Source organism: Pseudorca crassidens, chromosome 7 (genome assembly GCF_039906515.1).
Source record: "Pseudorca crassidens isolate mPseCra1 chromosome 7, mPseCra1.hap1, whole genome shotgun sequence".
NCBI lineage: Eukaryota > Metazoa > Chordata > Mammalia > Artiodactyla > Delphinidae > Pseudorca > Pseudorca crassidens.
The window spans coordinates 22681616-22699399 of NC_090302.1; the positions used below are offsets into that span (position 1 = coordinate 22681616).

Genomic DNA, 17784 nt, shown 5'->3' on the forward strand with positions numbered 1-17784 from the left:
GTTGGAGCTTTGTGAATATGCTAAGGGGGTTGGAGGGTGGTAAGGCAGGATGCAGGAAAAAATTTCTGCCTGAATAGAACGTTGCACATCCATATACAAGTTACTCACCCTCAGCCCCAACTTTTAAGCCATGCTTACATGTATTATTTATTTGATAAATGTTCATGTGTAGTACACTCTTCAGAAGTCTTTAATCAAGCAACCTCACTTGTATTATAATAATAATAGTTCCATCTTATTGGAACTTTCTAATCTTATACTATTCCATCTAATAAGATGGAATGGTCCTATTTTTGCTGATCCTTTGCTTTGTTTTTCTTACCAATTTAAGTGTTGGGTTACTTTCCATGTTGTACCCTGGAGCACAATGGGGAATTTTTAAAAAATCAAATACTTAAGTGCAAACTGCAGAATAAACTGTCAGTAGTCAGACTACTGACAGCAACTACATTTCACACTTTGAGATGCCTTGTGTATGTTCCATATGTGGGTTGCCCCTGAGTTCAACTGGGCATTATAAAAGATACCTTGTAGAAATGCATTTAAAAAGTGTAATTGCACTTTATAACTTTACATCGTTAAAATCAAAAGCCACAAAAGACTGGAAGAAATAGGAGGTGTCTGAAAAATAAAGGTTTATTAAAAGGAAACCATCAGTAGTAATTTTGAAAATTTAGAGCACTGAAAAATATCAGCAGAGTTTAAAATCTTAAGAGGTAACAAGACTCTACAAATTGGACTTGAAGGTCTACGTCGGCATCATAGCCCTGGATGAAATCACGGAAGTCCATTTCTCTCTCCAGTCTAAACTGGAAGCAGATATTTTAGTGACAGCTTGGAGCAAAAAGTAGGCAGATGAATCGCCACAGCTTATATCTTCCCTAACAGGATTTTTCTCTCTGTAAGCCCGAACTGATTAAGGTCTTTTATTAAGAAATGTATATGAAGTAGGTGGGTGAATGTAACGAGAAAAGCAAGAGAAATGTCTGGGGTGGTCCAAAGCGTCCCTTCCCTTTCCTTACAAAAGCAAACATGCAACCCCTCTCGACTTCATTTGTTCTTAGGAAAATTTTTTGTTTTATCTGTTTTCTTTTCCCCTTTTGCCAAAACTAGAGTGTGGTGGAATTCTCTCAGCACTGGCCCTTTCCCAGCAGCCCAGCTGTTTCAGGAGGGTGGGGTCCAATCCTACTGAGGTGGCCGGAGGGCATCGAATGCTGACCACCCACCCTCAGTGCTTTCATGGTCTGATCCGTCCCCACCATCCCCTCCTCAGCCATAACCCGTGGGCAACAGAAATGTGAGGGCTGCGTCCGCTCCCTGAAGAAGTTCCTTCCCTGCCTGTTTTTTTCGAACATCTCAGCTGGCTCAGACCCTGTCGTTAAAAACAAGACAGCCTCACCCAGCTTCACAGTTAGGAGGAAGATCTGGCCTCCGCCTTGGGCCTTGACCGGGGGACTCAGTCCTGCCTCTCCTCATGCAGGGGCCCACGCTGTCGCGTGGCCAGGCAGCAGCATCCACCCCAGAGAAACTTGGAGCAAGCTGCCCAGAGACCCCCCACTGGCTGGCCAGCTCTGAACAGGCTCGGAGTACAGCGTCTCCATTCCTGTGTTCCCAGGCTCTCCGAAGCCAGAAGGATTTCATTGTTTCCAGAACTCGAGAGCAGCAGAACAGGCTAAGGTGGCCCATTACTCTTTAGAAATTGTTCCCCTCTGCCTGAAGCATAGGAAAATCAAGGATCACTTAAACTTTGTATTAATTTGTCTCTTACCTCAAATCCTTTTTCATATGAGGTAGGCTCTAAAAGTAAGAAATGAAAAGAAAATACTCCTTTTATTTCCAACTAAAAGAAGAAAGGGGATGACCTGGAATTTGAGAGCTCATCAAGAAATGCTTGTGGGGACTTTCAGAAGGTTCTTGAACTGAAGGAAAGCAGGCTGAGGGTCCCTTTGTGGCTGAGGTGGCAGTGTACCAGAGAACACAGCCCCGCAGTTTGCTCTCTCTAGGCTGGGAGAACCAATACCGGTTTGCCCCGGATATCCATATTTCTTATAGATTTATTCCTTGAGTTTTCCCTGAAGGAGAACAAAAGGGGAAAAAATGGAGGGAGGCTACTAGGTGGCCTCATGCTTTATATTCTACCTGCAGGGTGTCTCATTCTGTCCTCGCAGCAGTGTTGAAAGTACATAGTATCCCCACTTGACAGATAAGGAAACTGAGGCTCAGTGACATTGAATAACTTGTCCATTGTCACACAACTAGTAAGGGAAAGAAACAGTATGTGACCTCAGGCCTATCTCTTTTCTCCTATAACATATGAATACTGACCCTTAAAATCCTCCTGTTGTGGGAGCCTTAATCCATCCTCTTCCTCACCAAGTAGCTTCTTTTTTTTTTTTTTTTTTTGTGGTATGCGGGCCTCTCACTGTTGCGGCCTCTCCCGTTGCAGAGCACGGGCTCCGGAAATGCAGGTTCAGCGGCCATGGCTCACGGGCCCAGCTGCTCCGTGGTGTGTGGGATCCTCCCAGACCAGGGCACAAACCCGTGTCCCCTGCATCGGCAGGCGGACTCTCAACCACTGCGCCACTAGGGAAGCCCCCAACTAGCTTCTTGAGTGCCTGTGGGAATAATGCCTGAATATTGACAACTGTTTCCTTAATTATTAAAGAGAAACATGCTCTTTGTAAAAAACCCAAAATTACAAAAATATTTACATTAAAATTTAAAGTCCATACTGCCACCCTGCCTCCTTGTGGTAACTCCTGTCAACAATCTGGTGTGTATTCTTCTAGACTTTTTTTGTAATACATGTAAGGTATATATGCATATCTATAGAAGTTTTATAACAAATGGAATATTGTAACCTTACAGACTTAATACAATTTGTGTATCTTCTGACGTGGGTCAGTACAGTAGAGCAATGTCAGTCTGTGTGATGGTTTCTTACTACTCCACTTATATATAATGTCAGCGAATGTTTAGATTTACAGTTTTCCCCCAGTACAAATATTGCTTCATCAAGCATTCTGTATTCATAGTATATGCTGCTTCAAGTATTTCTGGATGGGATGCATTTCTACAGGTGGAATTGTTAGATAGGACATTTTAAATTTAGACATTGCCAAATTGCCTCCAAAAAGATTGTCAGATGACTCTTCTGTCAACAGTATATCAGTGTGTCCATGGATTTACTACTCATGCCGTCATTAATAGGAGTATAAATCTTCCCCAGTCTGTTAGCTGTACTTTTAAGATAAGAATATAATATTTAATGCAGATGAGCTTTAGTTCTGAAGCCAAAAGAGCTTTCTAGCATTTCATTCTTGGATTGAAAGACTCAACCACCCAGCCATGGACATTGCTGGACAACCATGCCCCCGCCCCCTCTCCCTGCCCACACACACAGTCTGAGCCACTAAGCTCCCTGCATGCTTCTGAGAGGGCCAGACAGATGCTTCTTACCAACAGATGGGAAAAACAAACTAAAGATGATTTGGTGCTAATTCAATCTTTCTTATCTCAGTTTCTCTCTCTCTCCCCGCCTCCCTCTCCCCCTTTTTCCCCTCCCACCTTTATTAAAGTATAATTGACATATAACAAGCTACATATATTTAAAGTATACAGTTTAGATATAATTGATAATAATCAATTTCTGATATAGCAATCTAAAAATCTGTACGTGGGGCTTCCCTGGTGGCGCAGTGATTGAGGGTCGGCCTGCCGATGCAGGGGACGTGGGTTCGTGCCCCGGTCCGGGAGGATCCCGCATGCCGCGGAGCGGCTGGGCCCGTGAGCCATGGCTGCTGGGCCTGCGCGTCCGGAGCCTGTGCTCCACAGCGGGAGAGGCCACAGCGGTGAGAGGCCCACGTGCCGCAAAAAAAAATAATAATAATAAAGAAATAAAAAATAAAAATCTGTACGTATATGAACATATATGTGAGGGATATGTGATGCACACACACACGCATACAGAGTATATACCTATTCTTAGCTTTCCCTTAACCAACTTGATTATTAACAAAAACTTTGTAAAACATAGTAATTCATGCCCATAGCCACTTTTCTCTTATTCCTTTCACAGCACAACTGCCTAAAAGATTTGTCTGTACTTGGAGGGTCCAGTTTCTCTCCTGTTCACTCTTGAATATACTACAATGAGGCTTACATTCTCAAGACCCACTGAACTGTCCTCAGTGACCTCCTTATCGCTAAATCCTTTCCTTCAGTTGCTTACAGGTTTCCTCCCCTCCTCTCCCTCTTCCTAGCACTCAGTCTATCAGCGAATCATATCAGCTTTACCATCAAGCTTCTCATGTTCAGAACCACCCTTAGCTCTTGTCTGGATCACTGTGTGAGCCTCTAGCTGCCCTGCTTCTTCCTCACTTGCTCTCCCATAGTCTCCAAATACTGTCCTCCTCTGAAAGATATTTTACTGATTTATTTTGTTAGTAAAGGTCTTTCACACCCTTCCTAGAACCTAAGCTCCATGAGGGGAGATAGTTTTTTCTGTTTGGTTCACTGTGGCATCCCCAGTACCTAGAATAGTACCTGACATACAGTATACACTCATATATTTAGATGAATTTTTTAAAAAGGGTTAGTTGACTATAGCCTTAAGACCAAGTCATTCAGCTCTGACAGTTACCAAGAATCAATTGTTTTTGCTCCTAAAGTGCCAGGTTATTCTAACAATAATGTAACTAGGTAAATATCACGTGATCTAATAAAAATGAGGGCAATGAGAAAACGTTTCTGGGAAAGCTAAGGGGAAGGCTTTGTTAATATTCAATGAAGACAAGTTGCAAAAAGAAACTGCTTTAAGTTTGCTGGGGAGAACAACTGTAAGTGTGGGGAAAACCATAAAAAATCAGCAAGGTTTTTGTACTCAAATTGCTTTGCAAGAATTTTAAGTTCTGACTCCACTTTGAAGAAGCCAATTTGGAGGGAGTTAGTACGTGATGCTTTATTGGTGTGGCTTTGCTTGGAAGGTGATGCAGAACTCCAGTTAACAGACCCATATTCGAATATAAAGCCTTGGTTCTGGGTTAAAGGATTGGCAAATGAATACAAATCGGTATTTTAAATTCAAATAAAATATTGAAGGTATCATTTTTATAATTTTGTGTTCTAAACATTTTTAAAATTAATTGACTGTTAGCCTCAACTGAAGCTTATTATAGGGTATCTGTGTTTGCGTGTGCACACACTTTTTTTGTCTCTGTTGTTAAAGCATAATTGATACCATTTTATGTGTATGTTTTAACACCTTGTTCTTCTTATTTAGCAGTGTATCTTGGAGATCATTTGGTAAGGATAGAATGTCTTGAGAACTTTAGAAAGTTGAATAGAATCCCACCTTATGAATCAACTTAATTTATTTTACTTCTCTACTTGTGGTTGCCTAGATTATTTCCGATTTTTAAAAATAAACAATGCTGCAAAGAATTCCTGGCACATACACAATTTTATTATGTGTAAATATATCTATAGGATAAATTCTGAGAAGTGATCTTGATGCAGTTTATTTTGATGGCTTTAGAACTGATTGATTTTTATTCAGGATTTATGTGTTAGAACTTGCTTTGTGATATTTTGTCTTAGTTTTGAGCAACCGATATTTCCCTCTGAACGTGTAGTTAAACTGATTGAAACTCATGTACAAAAATATGTTTATGATTTGAATTTGGAAGTCTTTAGCCTAAATGCCCACTTCCCAATTGAATAATCATTTTTATCGCTTAAAAAGAACTTTTTAATACAAGTTTCTGATAACAAGAGATATCTTAGGCACACAGCTATCTCGCTGTAGAACAGACTATGCCTCCCTCCTACTCTGCCAAGAGTCTGTACTTCATAAGCATCAATTCAGAGCATTTAGCAACTGTAAGAGACATAGCCAGTCTCCAAATGCACTATCATATTTACAGTTTCTGCTCTTCTTCTTTCTGTGTCTTTCAGCCATTAAGTATATATATATATAACCATTTATATATATATATATATACACATAAACACATACATAATTTTTAAATAAACATTTTTAGATTGCAAGAATATTTCTGAATATGCTTTTGGATTAAATTTTAATTTTTCCCCTCATTTTGTTAGTAAAATAATGAATTATAAATTAAATTTCCATTATGTTTTTTCGTCCTCGAATTTTGTCTTCTGGGTAACACATATCTTGTCGATCCATGAACTACTACCTCCAGTAGTTCATGAACTGCAAAGAATAAAATCCACAGGATTCTGTCATCAGCTATCTTCTGTGCGTATTTTCAGCCAGATTTCAGTGGTCGTTTAGACTTGTACCATTTGGGGAGAATCCTAATTCATAGCTGAAAAATTAAATATGTTGTAAAACCAATTACAAATTCCCTGTTTATGTTGAACTTTTTCTAAGGAAAGATTCTGGGCAGGGGGAGTTTCATTTATCCTTTAAGGGATAAGTATTATTCAAATCACTTTGGTAACAGCTAGACCACAGTCATGCAATAAGTTTAGTATCATTTTCTCAGTTAGACGGTGTTGAACTGTGGCTGACAACACTGATTTTCTGTGAGATTTAAGATTGATCATTTTTCAAATAAGGGAGGGAAATCTGTGTTTGAAAAATTTTGTAATCACTATGTTTAGGAGGCAAAACAGATTTAATTGTTCTGAGAATGGTGAATTATCTCCTATGTGAAGAATATGCAAGTGACATTATCCCTTTTTCGTTGGGTCTCGTGTGAAAGAAAATAAATCTCATTGTCTTTTTTTGTTGTTGTCTTTTTTAAGACACTAAGACACAGTGACTGTTTTGAATGTGTATGGGTATGTAACACACATACATATTTGTTATATATACATTTATATAGTATATGTATGTGTATATATGTATGTATGCATATATATAAATTATATATTATTTTAAGTTTAAAATATATCTGTTACTTAAAAATGATAAGGGCTTATAAGAAAAACCTTTGTTAGGCATTTAGAGTAGCGTTGTTTTTTAGATATTAGTGTGTAATAATGCTCTGGTGAGCCAGTCTTATTCTAGTCAGTTCACTCCAAGACAGAGCTGGGTGGAAATCCGAAAACATGTTTAGGGGGGCAGAGGAGAGGCGGGGACCCATCTTAACATGGTTTAACACGCATGGATTTCGTAGGGAGAACTGAGATCCTCATTTGAGAAGCAAGCAGAGCGAGGCCAAGGAGAGGTTAACTCGGACACAGCAGCGGTGTAGGATGGATTTATCTTGACTCGTTTTAGATCTGTGAGATGTCTGATTTTTTGGTCAAAACACAAATTTGCCAACCAGACTGGAAGTGCTTTCTGTTTTTTTTCATCAAAAACCTTGGACTCCCTCCCTTGAGGTCTTCTCTGTCAGACATTTTTTTCTTTTTAACTTTGGTTCTTATGTTCCAAATATAAGCAAAGTTCAACTAGTTAGGAAAAAGTCCCTCTAGAAAAAAGCCTCTAATTGTGAGACCAGATGGTAAGCATTATTCAGCTGATGGGGGTGTGTAGATTTCAGGGAAGGTGTGGTAATCTGATCTTGCTCTGCAGCTGTGACCCGTTCTTCCAAAACAGCCTCCTTCCTCACTGCTTTTTGCGTCCACATTCCAGCATCTCTCCTTCCATCTTCGTGGGCACCAGGGCCCTCACAGACTGGTTTGACAGATGTAGAAGAAAGGACTGAAGCTCGCTCGAGGAAGAGCGACTTCTGCTATTTATTCCAAACGACAGATATATTTTGATTATTCTCCTCCCCATGTTACTTGCAATATTGGCAAATCATGCCAAATGTAACCACTCTTGTTCAGCCCACTGAGAAACAGTCTTAAAGGACTCAAATTGCCATGAGCCCATCAGGGTGTCTTTAAGGCCTCTCCATCTGAAGTCATGCAGGTACCTCAAGCTGAAGATAAATAAAACCTAGGGCACCATCTGTGTTCTCCTCACCTACCCTGAGAAAACACCAACTGATACTTTCTCCTGTATTTCTTCCTTCAGTGGAAGGTAGCACCATCCTTCTGTCACCCAAATGGAACATCTAGGAATCGTTCTAGACTCATATCTTTCTCATCCATTCCATGCAGTCCATCTTCTAAATACTTTTCCAATCCTTTCATACCTCTCTTCTCCCATTGCCACTGCTTGTGTTCAGGCTCTTCTTTCACCTCTGGAATTTGGAAATATCTGATGGTTTTGCCTTTATTTTTATCCACATCATTTTCTTCTTCCCTTCTCTCATTGTGTATTAAATGAGACTCCGGCCAATGAGGCCAATGAAATTAAAATCTCATGGGAGGAAGGATAGATGAAGATCATTATTTCTTATATGTTTTGCAGGCCGTTGTAGTATGTGTCTGGGGCTGAGAATAAATGCTAGACTGGAAAAATTTCAAATATCTTTGCCAGGCTATGTACAAGGTCTTCACGGTCTTGAACATCTTATCTTCTGCTACTTCTGCTTCTGACTTTACAATAAGCAACCACAAACTACTTGTGCTTCCTCTTTCTTTCATGCTATTGCATACCATCCTTGGTTTTATGCCTTGATCTGTGGGGATTCGTCCATCAGAAATGTTCCAGAAATATACAAACTACCTAAAGGACTGTCCCTACTGAGTACCACATTATCTTATTCATCATCTTGGTAGGTACTGAGCTGACCCATGAGAAACTCCAAAATGATTTGGGGCTTCCATGCTTCTCTGCGTTCCTCTCTTTTCCTTCTTGTTATTCTTGTCACATCCAACTGCAAGTCCTAGGAATCTCTTATCATTAGGATGGTGTCATCTCAGAACTTTTTGAAATGCCAGGTCTTCATGGTCCAAAACATGCTTCCACATTTTGCCCTGGAAGAAATCGGCCCTGGAACTGTGCTACACCAGCCTACACACATTACGCTTCCCGCGATGGCAACAGGTACTGTAGTCAGGTAGATGTGCAGGTGTAGAGGGCTTTTACGTGTCATATCTGTCTCAATTTGATCCTCGCCACACCCTATGGAGTAGGCAGAGAGCTCTTATTTCTCCACTTTACAGATGTGGAGATGGAGGTTCTTTTCATTCTTATCAACCTGCCTTATAGGTGTGCCCTTGAGTCTCTACAGATTATGTGTTGGTAATCTGTCCACAGGTTACAGATCAAGGGTCCCCAATGCACATCTCAAGTTCTGTGACCCAGCTGGATTATGGTTGGCTCCTTTTTACTAAAGGGGCTTGGTTGTAGTTTTTGTTTTTAGGAACTTGGTGGTAAATCCGTGATTTGAGCAAAGTTGATCTCATAATGTTCAATCACGATTGTTTAGAAGCCTAATCACCTTGGAATTTTCCAGGGCCCATTTTCCACTGAGGTAGTCCACCTTCAGCTTTTGGTCGGTTTGATCCTCGGCACCTCTGTGAAAGAGAGGGGAGGGAGAAGGAAAAGCTCTGTATGATTGATTTTAGATGTTGATTTTTGAGGCCTGTACTATGAGTCTCTTAAATTACTCAATCGGGTCTCGAAGATCCAAACACAGAGTGTTGGGACGGTGTGGTTGGGCCTAATTATAGTACTACTGAAAACAGTTCCTTTTAATGAAGAAGAAGGGAGGGGAGTTCCTCAGTGAAGCACCCATGTGTATTAGCTCCTGGTCAGGCTATGGTGTCCCCACTTCCTGTCTCTAATCTAGGCTCCTGGCAGGGTTGATAAGGCCCATTGGGCTAGTTCCTGAGACCATCATGGGTTTTATCGCAAAAATCTTGCTCTTTTTGAATTTAAAAATTAGAAGAAGTTATAAACAACAAATGACTGTATTTGAATTCTGCCACTTTTGAAGAAAGTCAGACAGCTTGAGCAAATCCATGAGAATAAGGGTCTTCCCTTCTGCTGCCTGGAAGGAGAAAAAGACCGTGTTATTTAAAATAAATCTATTGAGATGCATGTTGCTGGTATCTAATCAAGCTCTGAATTTGAGCTCAACTAGGGCTTTGATAAAAGAAAGGGGAAAGGAGACTTGAAAGAATGCTCTCCCATTCATGAAGGGCCTGCATGTTTTTAGTTTCCAAGTAAATGGAATAATGGGACCATGTATTTTCCATCCAAGCATTTTCCATCCTGAGAATAATTCCCTTCCCAGCTTCTCAATGAATAATGCATTATTTCTGAAACTCAAGAGGCATTCCTTTGATTTTCCTTTATGTTTAGCTTTCTGAGTGATTTTCAAGCAAGGAAATTCAAGGACTTGGAATGAATGCTTTATTAACATTTTTACTTGAAGTTCAAATAGCTCCTTGGCTATTATCTCCTGATTTTTGAAATATTTTTTTTTTCTCCCTAAGCAAAGTCTAAGGTATTGTATTTATTAGAAAATGAAGCACCTTGGCCAGTCTTCAAAGCGAACAGCGGTTTAAAACCAATACACATTTGTGTTTAGAACAAAGAGCTTTATGGGGATACTCTGCTCCTTGCTTTATTTTCATTTCCCTGCTGAAAAGTTTCAAAAAAAGAAAGCTCACATTCAAAACTGGGCTGTTTGGAGACTAAATCTCGTTTGTTTACATTTTGTGAAACTCATTCCTTGAGGCTAGTCCAATTCACGACCCCAATCCAAGCCCGCCTTCACCTAGGCCAGTGCCATTTAAATCAAAAGCTTCAAATGCACTTCTGGGATCATCGCTACTCCCTGTCTGCTCATTGTGTAGCCTAATTACACATAAGGGACCCATCAAGTAAGATGTAATGGGACATGATGGTGCCCACCAGTTCACGTTCTCTTAGCCAAGGATCCCCAGCTCATTCCTGGGGTAATACGGTGGTAGATTTTAATGCTATTTCACAACCTCCATTTCCCCTGGGAGCCAAGTGAGTGGTTTCAGGAGCTAAATAAGTTGGAACTAAGAACATCATTTGCATTTCCATCCCTTTAGAGTTATAGTAAAATATTCATGATTTAGAAGAGTTGGGGAAGCAAGAGAATTTAAATAGGAAACATCTAGAGCATAAAATTTCGGTTTAAAAGATTTAATTTTATTAATTTAAGAAGTGGGAATATAACATAGTGTTTTCTGGAGCATGGACTCTGGAGCCAGCCTTTAAGAGCAGAACAGAAACTCTGGGGTTTGCCTCGGGTCTGCCAGTTTCCAGGACCGTGACGTTGAGCAAGTTATTTTACTTTTCTGTTTCTCAGTTTCTTCCTCTGGGTGATGAGATAATAGTTTCTATCTCCTACAGCTTTGGTACAGATTAAGTGAGTTAATGTTTGTAAAGCATATAGAAAAGTACCATTTAAGTGATAGTTGACTTAAAATAAAAGTAAATGTGCATCTTACTGTTGGAAATTGCTATTTCCAAACAGGCCCGTGCCACTGAGCAGATAATAACAGTATTATTGCTACTGCTGTTTCTGGTAAGATGTACTGGGTGATTATTTTCTGGGCACTCATTTACTCCTGCCACACCCCAAATGAGGCAAATGGAATCATTTCTGTTTCTCAGATGAGAAAACTGAGGTAAAAAACTAATTTGCCAACACAAGGACCTATGACGTAGCATAGGGTACTGTGTTCAGGATCTCGTAATAACCTATAATGGAAAAGGATCTGAAAAAGAGTACATACATATATGTGTATCTACACACACACACACACACACACACACACACACACACACACACACAAAACCGGATCACTGTGCTGTAAACCTGAAACTAACACAACGTTGTAAATCAACTCTATATCAACTAAAAAAGGAAAGTAATTTGCGTAAGTTCGCCCAGTTTGTTAAATAGCAGAGCAAGGATTTGAGCCCAGTCAAATCGAATCCAGAGACTGTGCCTCAACTAAACGTTAAAGGGTGTTTGTCACAGTGCTTTTGCCTGAAAACAGTCTTATACTATTAAAAACTGTATTTTTGGGCTTCCCTGGTGGCACAGTGGTTGAGAGTCTGCCTGCTGATGCGAGGGATACGGGTTTGTGCCCTGGTCGGGGAAGATCCCACATGCCGCGGAGCAGCTAGGCCTGTTAGCCATGGCCGCTGAGCCTGCGCGTCCAGAGCCTGTGCTCCGCAACGGGAGAGGCCACAACAGTGAGAGGCCTGCGTACCTCAAAAAACAAAACAAAAAAACCTGTATTTTTATAAGTACCAAAGTGTGTATCCTGACTGTAGGATGTCTCGATTTCATACCGCAGTTGCTTAGCAAACTCTGTTTTGCTCAAAATAATCATCATCAGTGTCTCAGAAATACTCAATTTTAGTAAGGTCTGAATTAATGAGATTTTTTTCAATTGCTCATTTTATCGTCAAAACCTTTCCTGATTATTTCAGAAAATGAACATTTTATTGCAAATGATGATCCGGTGGCTTTGAAGCTCAGTATTTTTACCTTGAACTGAAATCGTGTCACCCCATGGCTGTTTGCCTCATCATTCTATTTTTCTGTTCTCTCTTTTTTTCAACCTCCCGATCCCGCTCCCCGTCCTCGCAGGTGCCTTTATCATCTGCTGGACTCCTGGACTGGTCTTGTTACTTCTTGACGTGTGCTGCCCACAGTGTGACGTTCTGGCCTATGAGAAGTTTTTCCTTCTGCTTGCCGAGTTCAACTCTGCCATGAACCCCATCATCTACTCCTACCGCGACAAGGAGATGAGCGCCACCTTCAGGCAGATCCTCTGCTGCCAGCGCAGCGAGAACACCAGCGGCCCCACGGAAGGCTCCGACCGCTCAGCGTCCTCCGTCAACCACACCATTCTGGCTGGAGTTCACAGCAACGACCACTCCGTGGTTTAGAAAGGAAACTAACTAAGATGAGACGCGGCCATCATCTACTGAGGGATGATCATCCTCCCCCTTCCCAAAGGCACGGGCAGGGTGAGGTGTGAGAGAGAGGAAAAACACACTCGTGTGCTTAAACACTAACCCATGGCAGTATTTGTTCCTAGACCCACCAAGACTTGATGTATATTGAAAAATTAGCTTATGGGACATCCCTCATCCTACTCCCCGTTCCTTTTGAAAGTAGAAAGTGGAGACCTTGCAATAGAATTCATAAACAGACTCTGGAGTGTCCATTTACACTACACTAACTAGTCTTCAAAAGATTTTGTGTGGTTTGGTGCAAGTCAGAATCCATTCTGACTAATTGAATCCACAACTTCATTTACATGCAGGCTTCCCTGTTTTTCTTTTTAAAGGATACATTTCATTTAATAAACATGTTTATGCCTATCAGCATGCTTGTGATGGATAAGACTATAGACTGTTTTTAAACGATCATAACTCCATTTTTTTCCTTATGTAGGAAAACTGTAAATTAGAATTACTTTTCTAGAAAGCATGCATGTAATGTATGTATGCAGTATGCTGTACTTAAAAAGATAAAAGGGTATTAATTTTAAATCTTCTAGGAAATAGAAAAACCTAGATGTCAAAGCCAGTATTTTTTTAGGTTATGAAACAAACAATGATCTAATCACAATATTACCTTTTTTATTAAAGTGTTGTAACATGTATAAAACAAACAGGGAATGTAAGTTTATTATCAGAAGAATATGTTGTACTCTATAAAAGTTATAGAGATGAGCACAGTGGTATTGTTCCCACATATTTATAATATCCAAGTACATTCTAATTATTAGTTCATCAGAGGAATTTTTTAATGACCTGTGTTTTTCTGTATTATAATACATAGTCATTGTAGAAAACTTGAAAAATACAGAAATGTATAAAACATTCAGAAAAAATACTGATAATATCACAACCCAGAAGTAACCACCATTAACAGCTTTTCCCCTGTGTATGCCTATATGTATATTATATACCTTTTTATATAATTGGGATCATACTGTAAACAGTTTTATAACCAGTTTGTTTTTTCCACTGCATAATTGCCACATTTTCCTATGGCATTAAAAATTTTACAAAAACATAATTTTAATGGCTATATAATATTCCATTTAATGGATGCAACTCAGTTTATTTAACCATTCCTGTATTGTTGACTACTTAGGTTATGTCTAATTTTCACTATTATAAATAATGTTGCAAAAATTTTATGTACATAAAACTTTGTCCATGTAATTGATTATTTACTTAGGACACATTCCCATGAAGGATTTTTTCTTTTAATGTGAAATGTCTTTTTATGCTCTTAACCTTTTATAAAAGGGGATTTCCTGCTTTTGCCCTATGTAGGTGGCAATTGTGAGGAAAGCCAGTTAAATTACCTTTTTACAAAGGAAATGCAGTGGTTACTTTAGTTGAGAGTGACTTTTTTATATAACAAGATGGACTAGAAACAGTCAACTGCCACAAATAGCCAGGATACCCTACTTAATATGTCTAGCAATTCCATTTCATTTGAGCAATGGATGATCCAACTCTCGGTAGCCACAACTCTAGTGTAGAATTGAAGACAATGCAAAGAAATCAAACATGCCGAGTGAATAAAGGATCATCTTCATATTAAATAGCTTCTGTAGCAAATGGGTTGAGCGTGTTGGTATGTGACTGGATACTGTGTATTCTCTAAGGTCACCCCCACAGATGCCGCCATATTAGGTGATACCTGTTCAACTGTCCGGGTAAACTAATTATTGCACCAGTTTGTCGTAATAAGTAACCAGTAAAGTCACAGTCACGAAGCAGGTGTGGGAAAGTCAGGAGTATGTTTGAGAGAGAGATGTCCAGAAGAAGAATGGTTATTTAGGAAGGAGGAGGTCAGTGCATGGTCACCATTTGAGCAGAGGGCAGACTCAACAAGTGCCCAAACTGGAAAGAAATGGGGAACCGGTTAGCAGAAAGGTGTTTGCACAGACTTTACACAAAATACAGAGCATTTTATAGTGGAAGGGAACCAAATGAGCTTGGACTTTTACTCACGCGCATTTATTCTGAAGGAGATGTGGACTATTTGAAATTTAAAAACATACTAATTGGACTTTAATAAATCATTCTCAATCAGTGTTTGCTAATGTGTGGTTCTGGTCAGTGCTGTTTCTTTTGTTGGAGAGTCATCCTTGCACTGCATGGTGCCTGCATTCTTTGACCTCTTTTCTGTTCCTGCCACAAGGGCTTCTGAACTCACAGGTGAAGCCACCATATGCTTCCCCAGCTCAGAACTGCTTTTTTTTTCAACCTGAGTCATAAGTCTTTCCAGTGTACAAGAGGTGGTGGTTTGTGTTGCATGAAAGGAGAGGTAACATCTTAGGACAATACTTCACTTGTCAGCAGTATAACTATTAGAGTGAGTTTCTTTTGGAAAAACTGATTTTATAAAAACTTTACAATGACTTTATAGAAAACTCTCACTAGGAGATTATAAAGTTACAGTGGTCTTTATGTTTTTAGATTTAATGACTAACAGGATAAAAGTGGTAGGTATCTTCCAGTTATATGCTAATTGTATTTTCAATATATTGCTAAGATGGAAAAAATAACAATGGTTATTCAAATGAATGTCTCAATGAGTATTTGGAATAGAATACTGAACCTTTAAATTTAGGTGGTTGTAAGATTGTTAGAAATGAAATGTCTCAGGAGTCTTCTTCACAAATTAACCATGCTTTTTTTTTTTTTTTTAATGAAACCGTAATTTCCTAGACTCAAAACCTCAGCTAACGTTATACAATTAGTGAGTCTTATCAGTTTTCCCATCCTCTTTCCCAGTTAGCTATTGCTTTAGGTTCCATTGTTCATCATCTTTCTCATTTATTCCATTAGTCTCTCAGCTTCTGAAATGGAATTTTGATACTGTTTCCAGCCCTTCTTCTTAAACCCAGAGTGTGACTTGTGCTAGATAAAAACCGTAGAAATGCTCCTCGATCAGGTCCCTTCATTATACCAAGGTAAGCAGAACATTTTTACATTAAGACCGTTTGAACCAAATTGCTTATTTTTTAACACCGAGTTTACCTGATCCCAAACCCTAGGAAGGCTTGGGGTCAGTTTGTGTGTTGGGATGGACTTGGATTCAGGCACCATCTGACAGAAGAAATGTGTGTAACGAGGAGCCAGAATGGCTCATCAGTCTTCCAAAGCAGGGACCATTCAGTCTGTAACGTTCATCTGTACTTTGTATAGTCTGCATATAAAATTCTCGAATTCTTACATTGATGATGCTCATATTCACAGATTACTTACTGCTCATCTGTTTAGTGATATGGCAGATAAAGACCCATTTGCAAATCTAAAGCAGAGGTTGGCAAACTAAGACCCACTGGCCAAAAATCTACCTGTTTTATATGACCTATGAGCTAAAGATGGGTTTTACATTTTAGTGATTGGGGAAAAAAGAGTATTTTGTGAAACATGAAAATTATATGAAATTCAAATTTCAGTGTCCATAAATTAAAGTTTTATTGGAGCACAGTCACACTCACCAGGGCTATGTATTGTTTATGGCTGTTTTTGTACTGCAACAGCAGTATCGAATACTTGCAGCTGAGACTGTCGCTCGAAGTCTAAAATATTTATTCTCTGACCCTTTACAGAAAAAGTGTGCCAACCCCTGATTTAGAGAATTGCATTTTCAGTCATTGCTATCCTCATTTAACTGTATGTTCATTGGAAGAGTTAGCAGAAATTGGGCACACCACGATCTCTTGAGCTCTAGACTGCAGAGAAAATTGTCAATTGCATTCTTTATAATAAACAGTTTTTATTTTGAAACAATCTCAAACTCACAGAAGAGTTTGCTGAATCTATGGAACATTTTCCCTGAGCCATTTGTTAAGTTGCCAGCGTGATGCCCCATCATCCTTGAATACTGTGTAATTCCTACAGACAAGGACATTCTCTTTCATAACTTCAATACAACCATCAAAATCAGGAAATTAACACTGAGACATAAACTACCACTTAGTTCACAGACTGCATTCAAGTTTAACTAGTTTTTCCAATAATGTTCCTTGTAACAAAGGAATCCAATTGAGGGTCACTGGTTGTGTTTAGTTGTCATACCTCTTGAATCATCTTCAATCTTGAACAGTCCCTCAGTCTTTTCTTGACCTACATGACCTTGTCATTGAAAGATCACAGGCTATGCATTTTATAGAATGTCCCTCACTCTGGGTTCATCTGATATTTCTTCATAATTAGATTCGTATTATTTATCTTTGACAAAATAACATAGAAATGCTGCTGTGGTGCTTCTCACTGCATCCTGTCAAGGAGCACATGATGTTGATTTGTTCCATTACTGGTGATGTTAACTTTCATTACTTTTGAAGTCTGCCAGGTTTCTCCACTGTGAAAAAAACTATTTTTTCCCTTTTTGTAGGAAATATTTTGTTCTCATCAAATTTTAACATCTAGTTTTAACATCCATTGATATTTCTTGGATGAATGAATCATTAATCTGATGATTGCCAAATGATGAATTTCTAATTCTTTTCTTTTTAAAATTTATTAGTTAGCTGTCTACTGTGAAAAAAAGCTTTGTCCTCTCCTGCTTGTTTATTCATTTATTTATACCAGTATGGGCTCATGGATTCTGATTTTATTCAATTGGTTATAATGTTGCTATTATTTTAAAATTAAACTTTTGAGATAATTTTAGATTCATATGCAGTTGTAAGAAATAATATGGCGAGATCCTTATACCCGTAACCCAGTTTCCCCCAGTGGTGATATCTTACAAAACCAGAGTATGACATCACAGTTGGGATATTGACATGGATACAGGCAAGGTACAGAATAGTTCCACCACCACAGGAATCCCTCCTGTTACACTTTTATAGCCACACTCATCTGCCTTACACCCATCCTGACCCCTAGCAACCACTAATCTGTTCTCATTTTGTCAGTCACATTTT

General features: G+C 39.2%; 1 protein-coding gene across 7 annotated transcripts in view; it reads left to right on the plus strand.

Moving 5' to 3' along the window:
• LPAR1 (lysophosphatidic acid receptor 1) overlaps positions 1-14943 on the plus strand; it is a 164029-nt gene extending 149086 nt beyond the window's left edge. For all 7 annotated transcript variants that reach the window (XM_067743678.1, XM_067743681.1, XM_067743677.1 and 4 more), the window contains one exon: positions 12459-14943. In XM_067743678.1, coding sequence (XP_067599779.1) covers positions 12459-12760 — 302 coding nt within the window. In that variant the 3' untranslated portion in view covers positions 12761-14943. The remainder of the gene's footprint in view (positions 1-12458) is intronic.
• The last annotated feature ends 2841 nt before the right edge of the window (positions 14944-17784 follow it).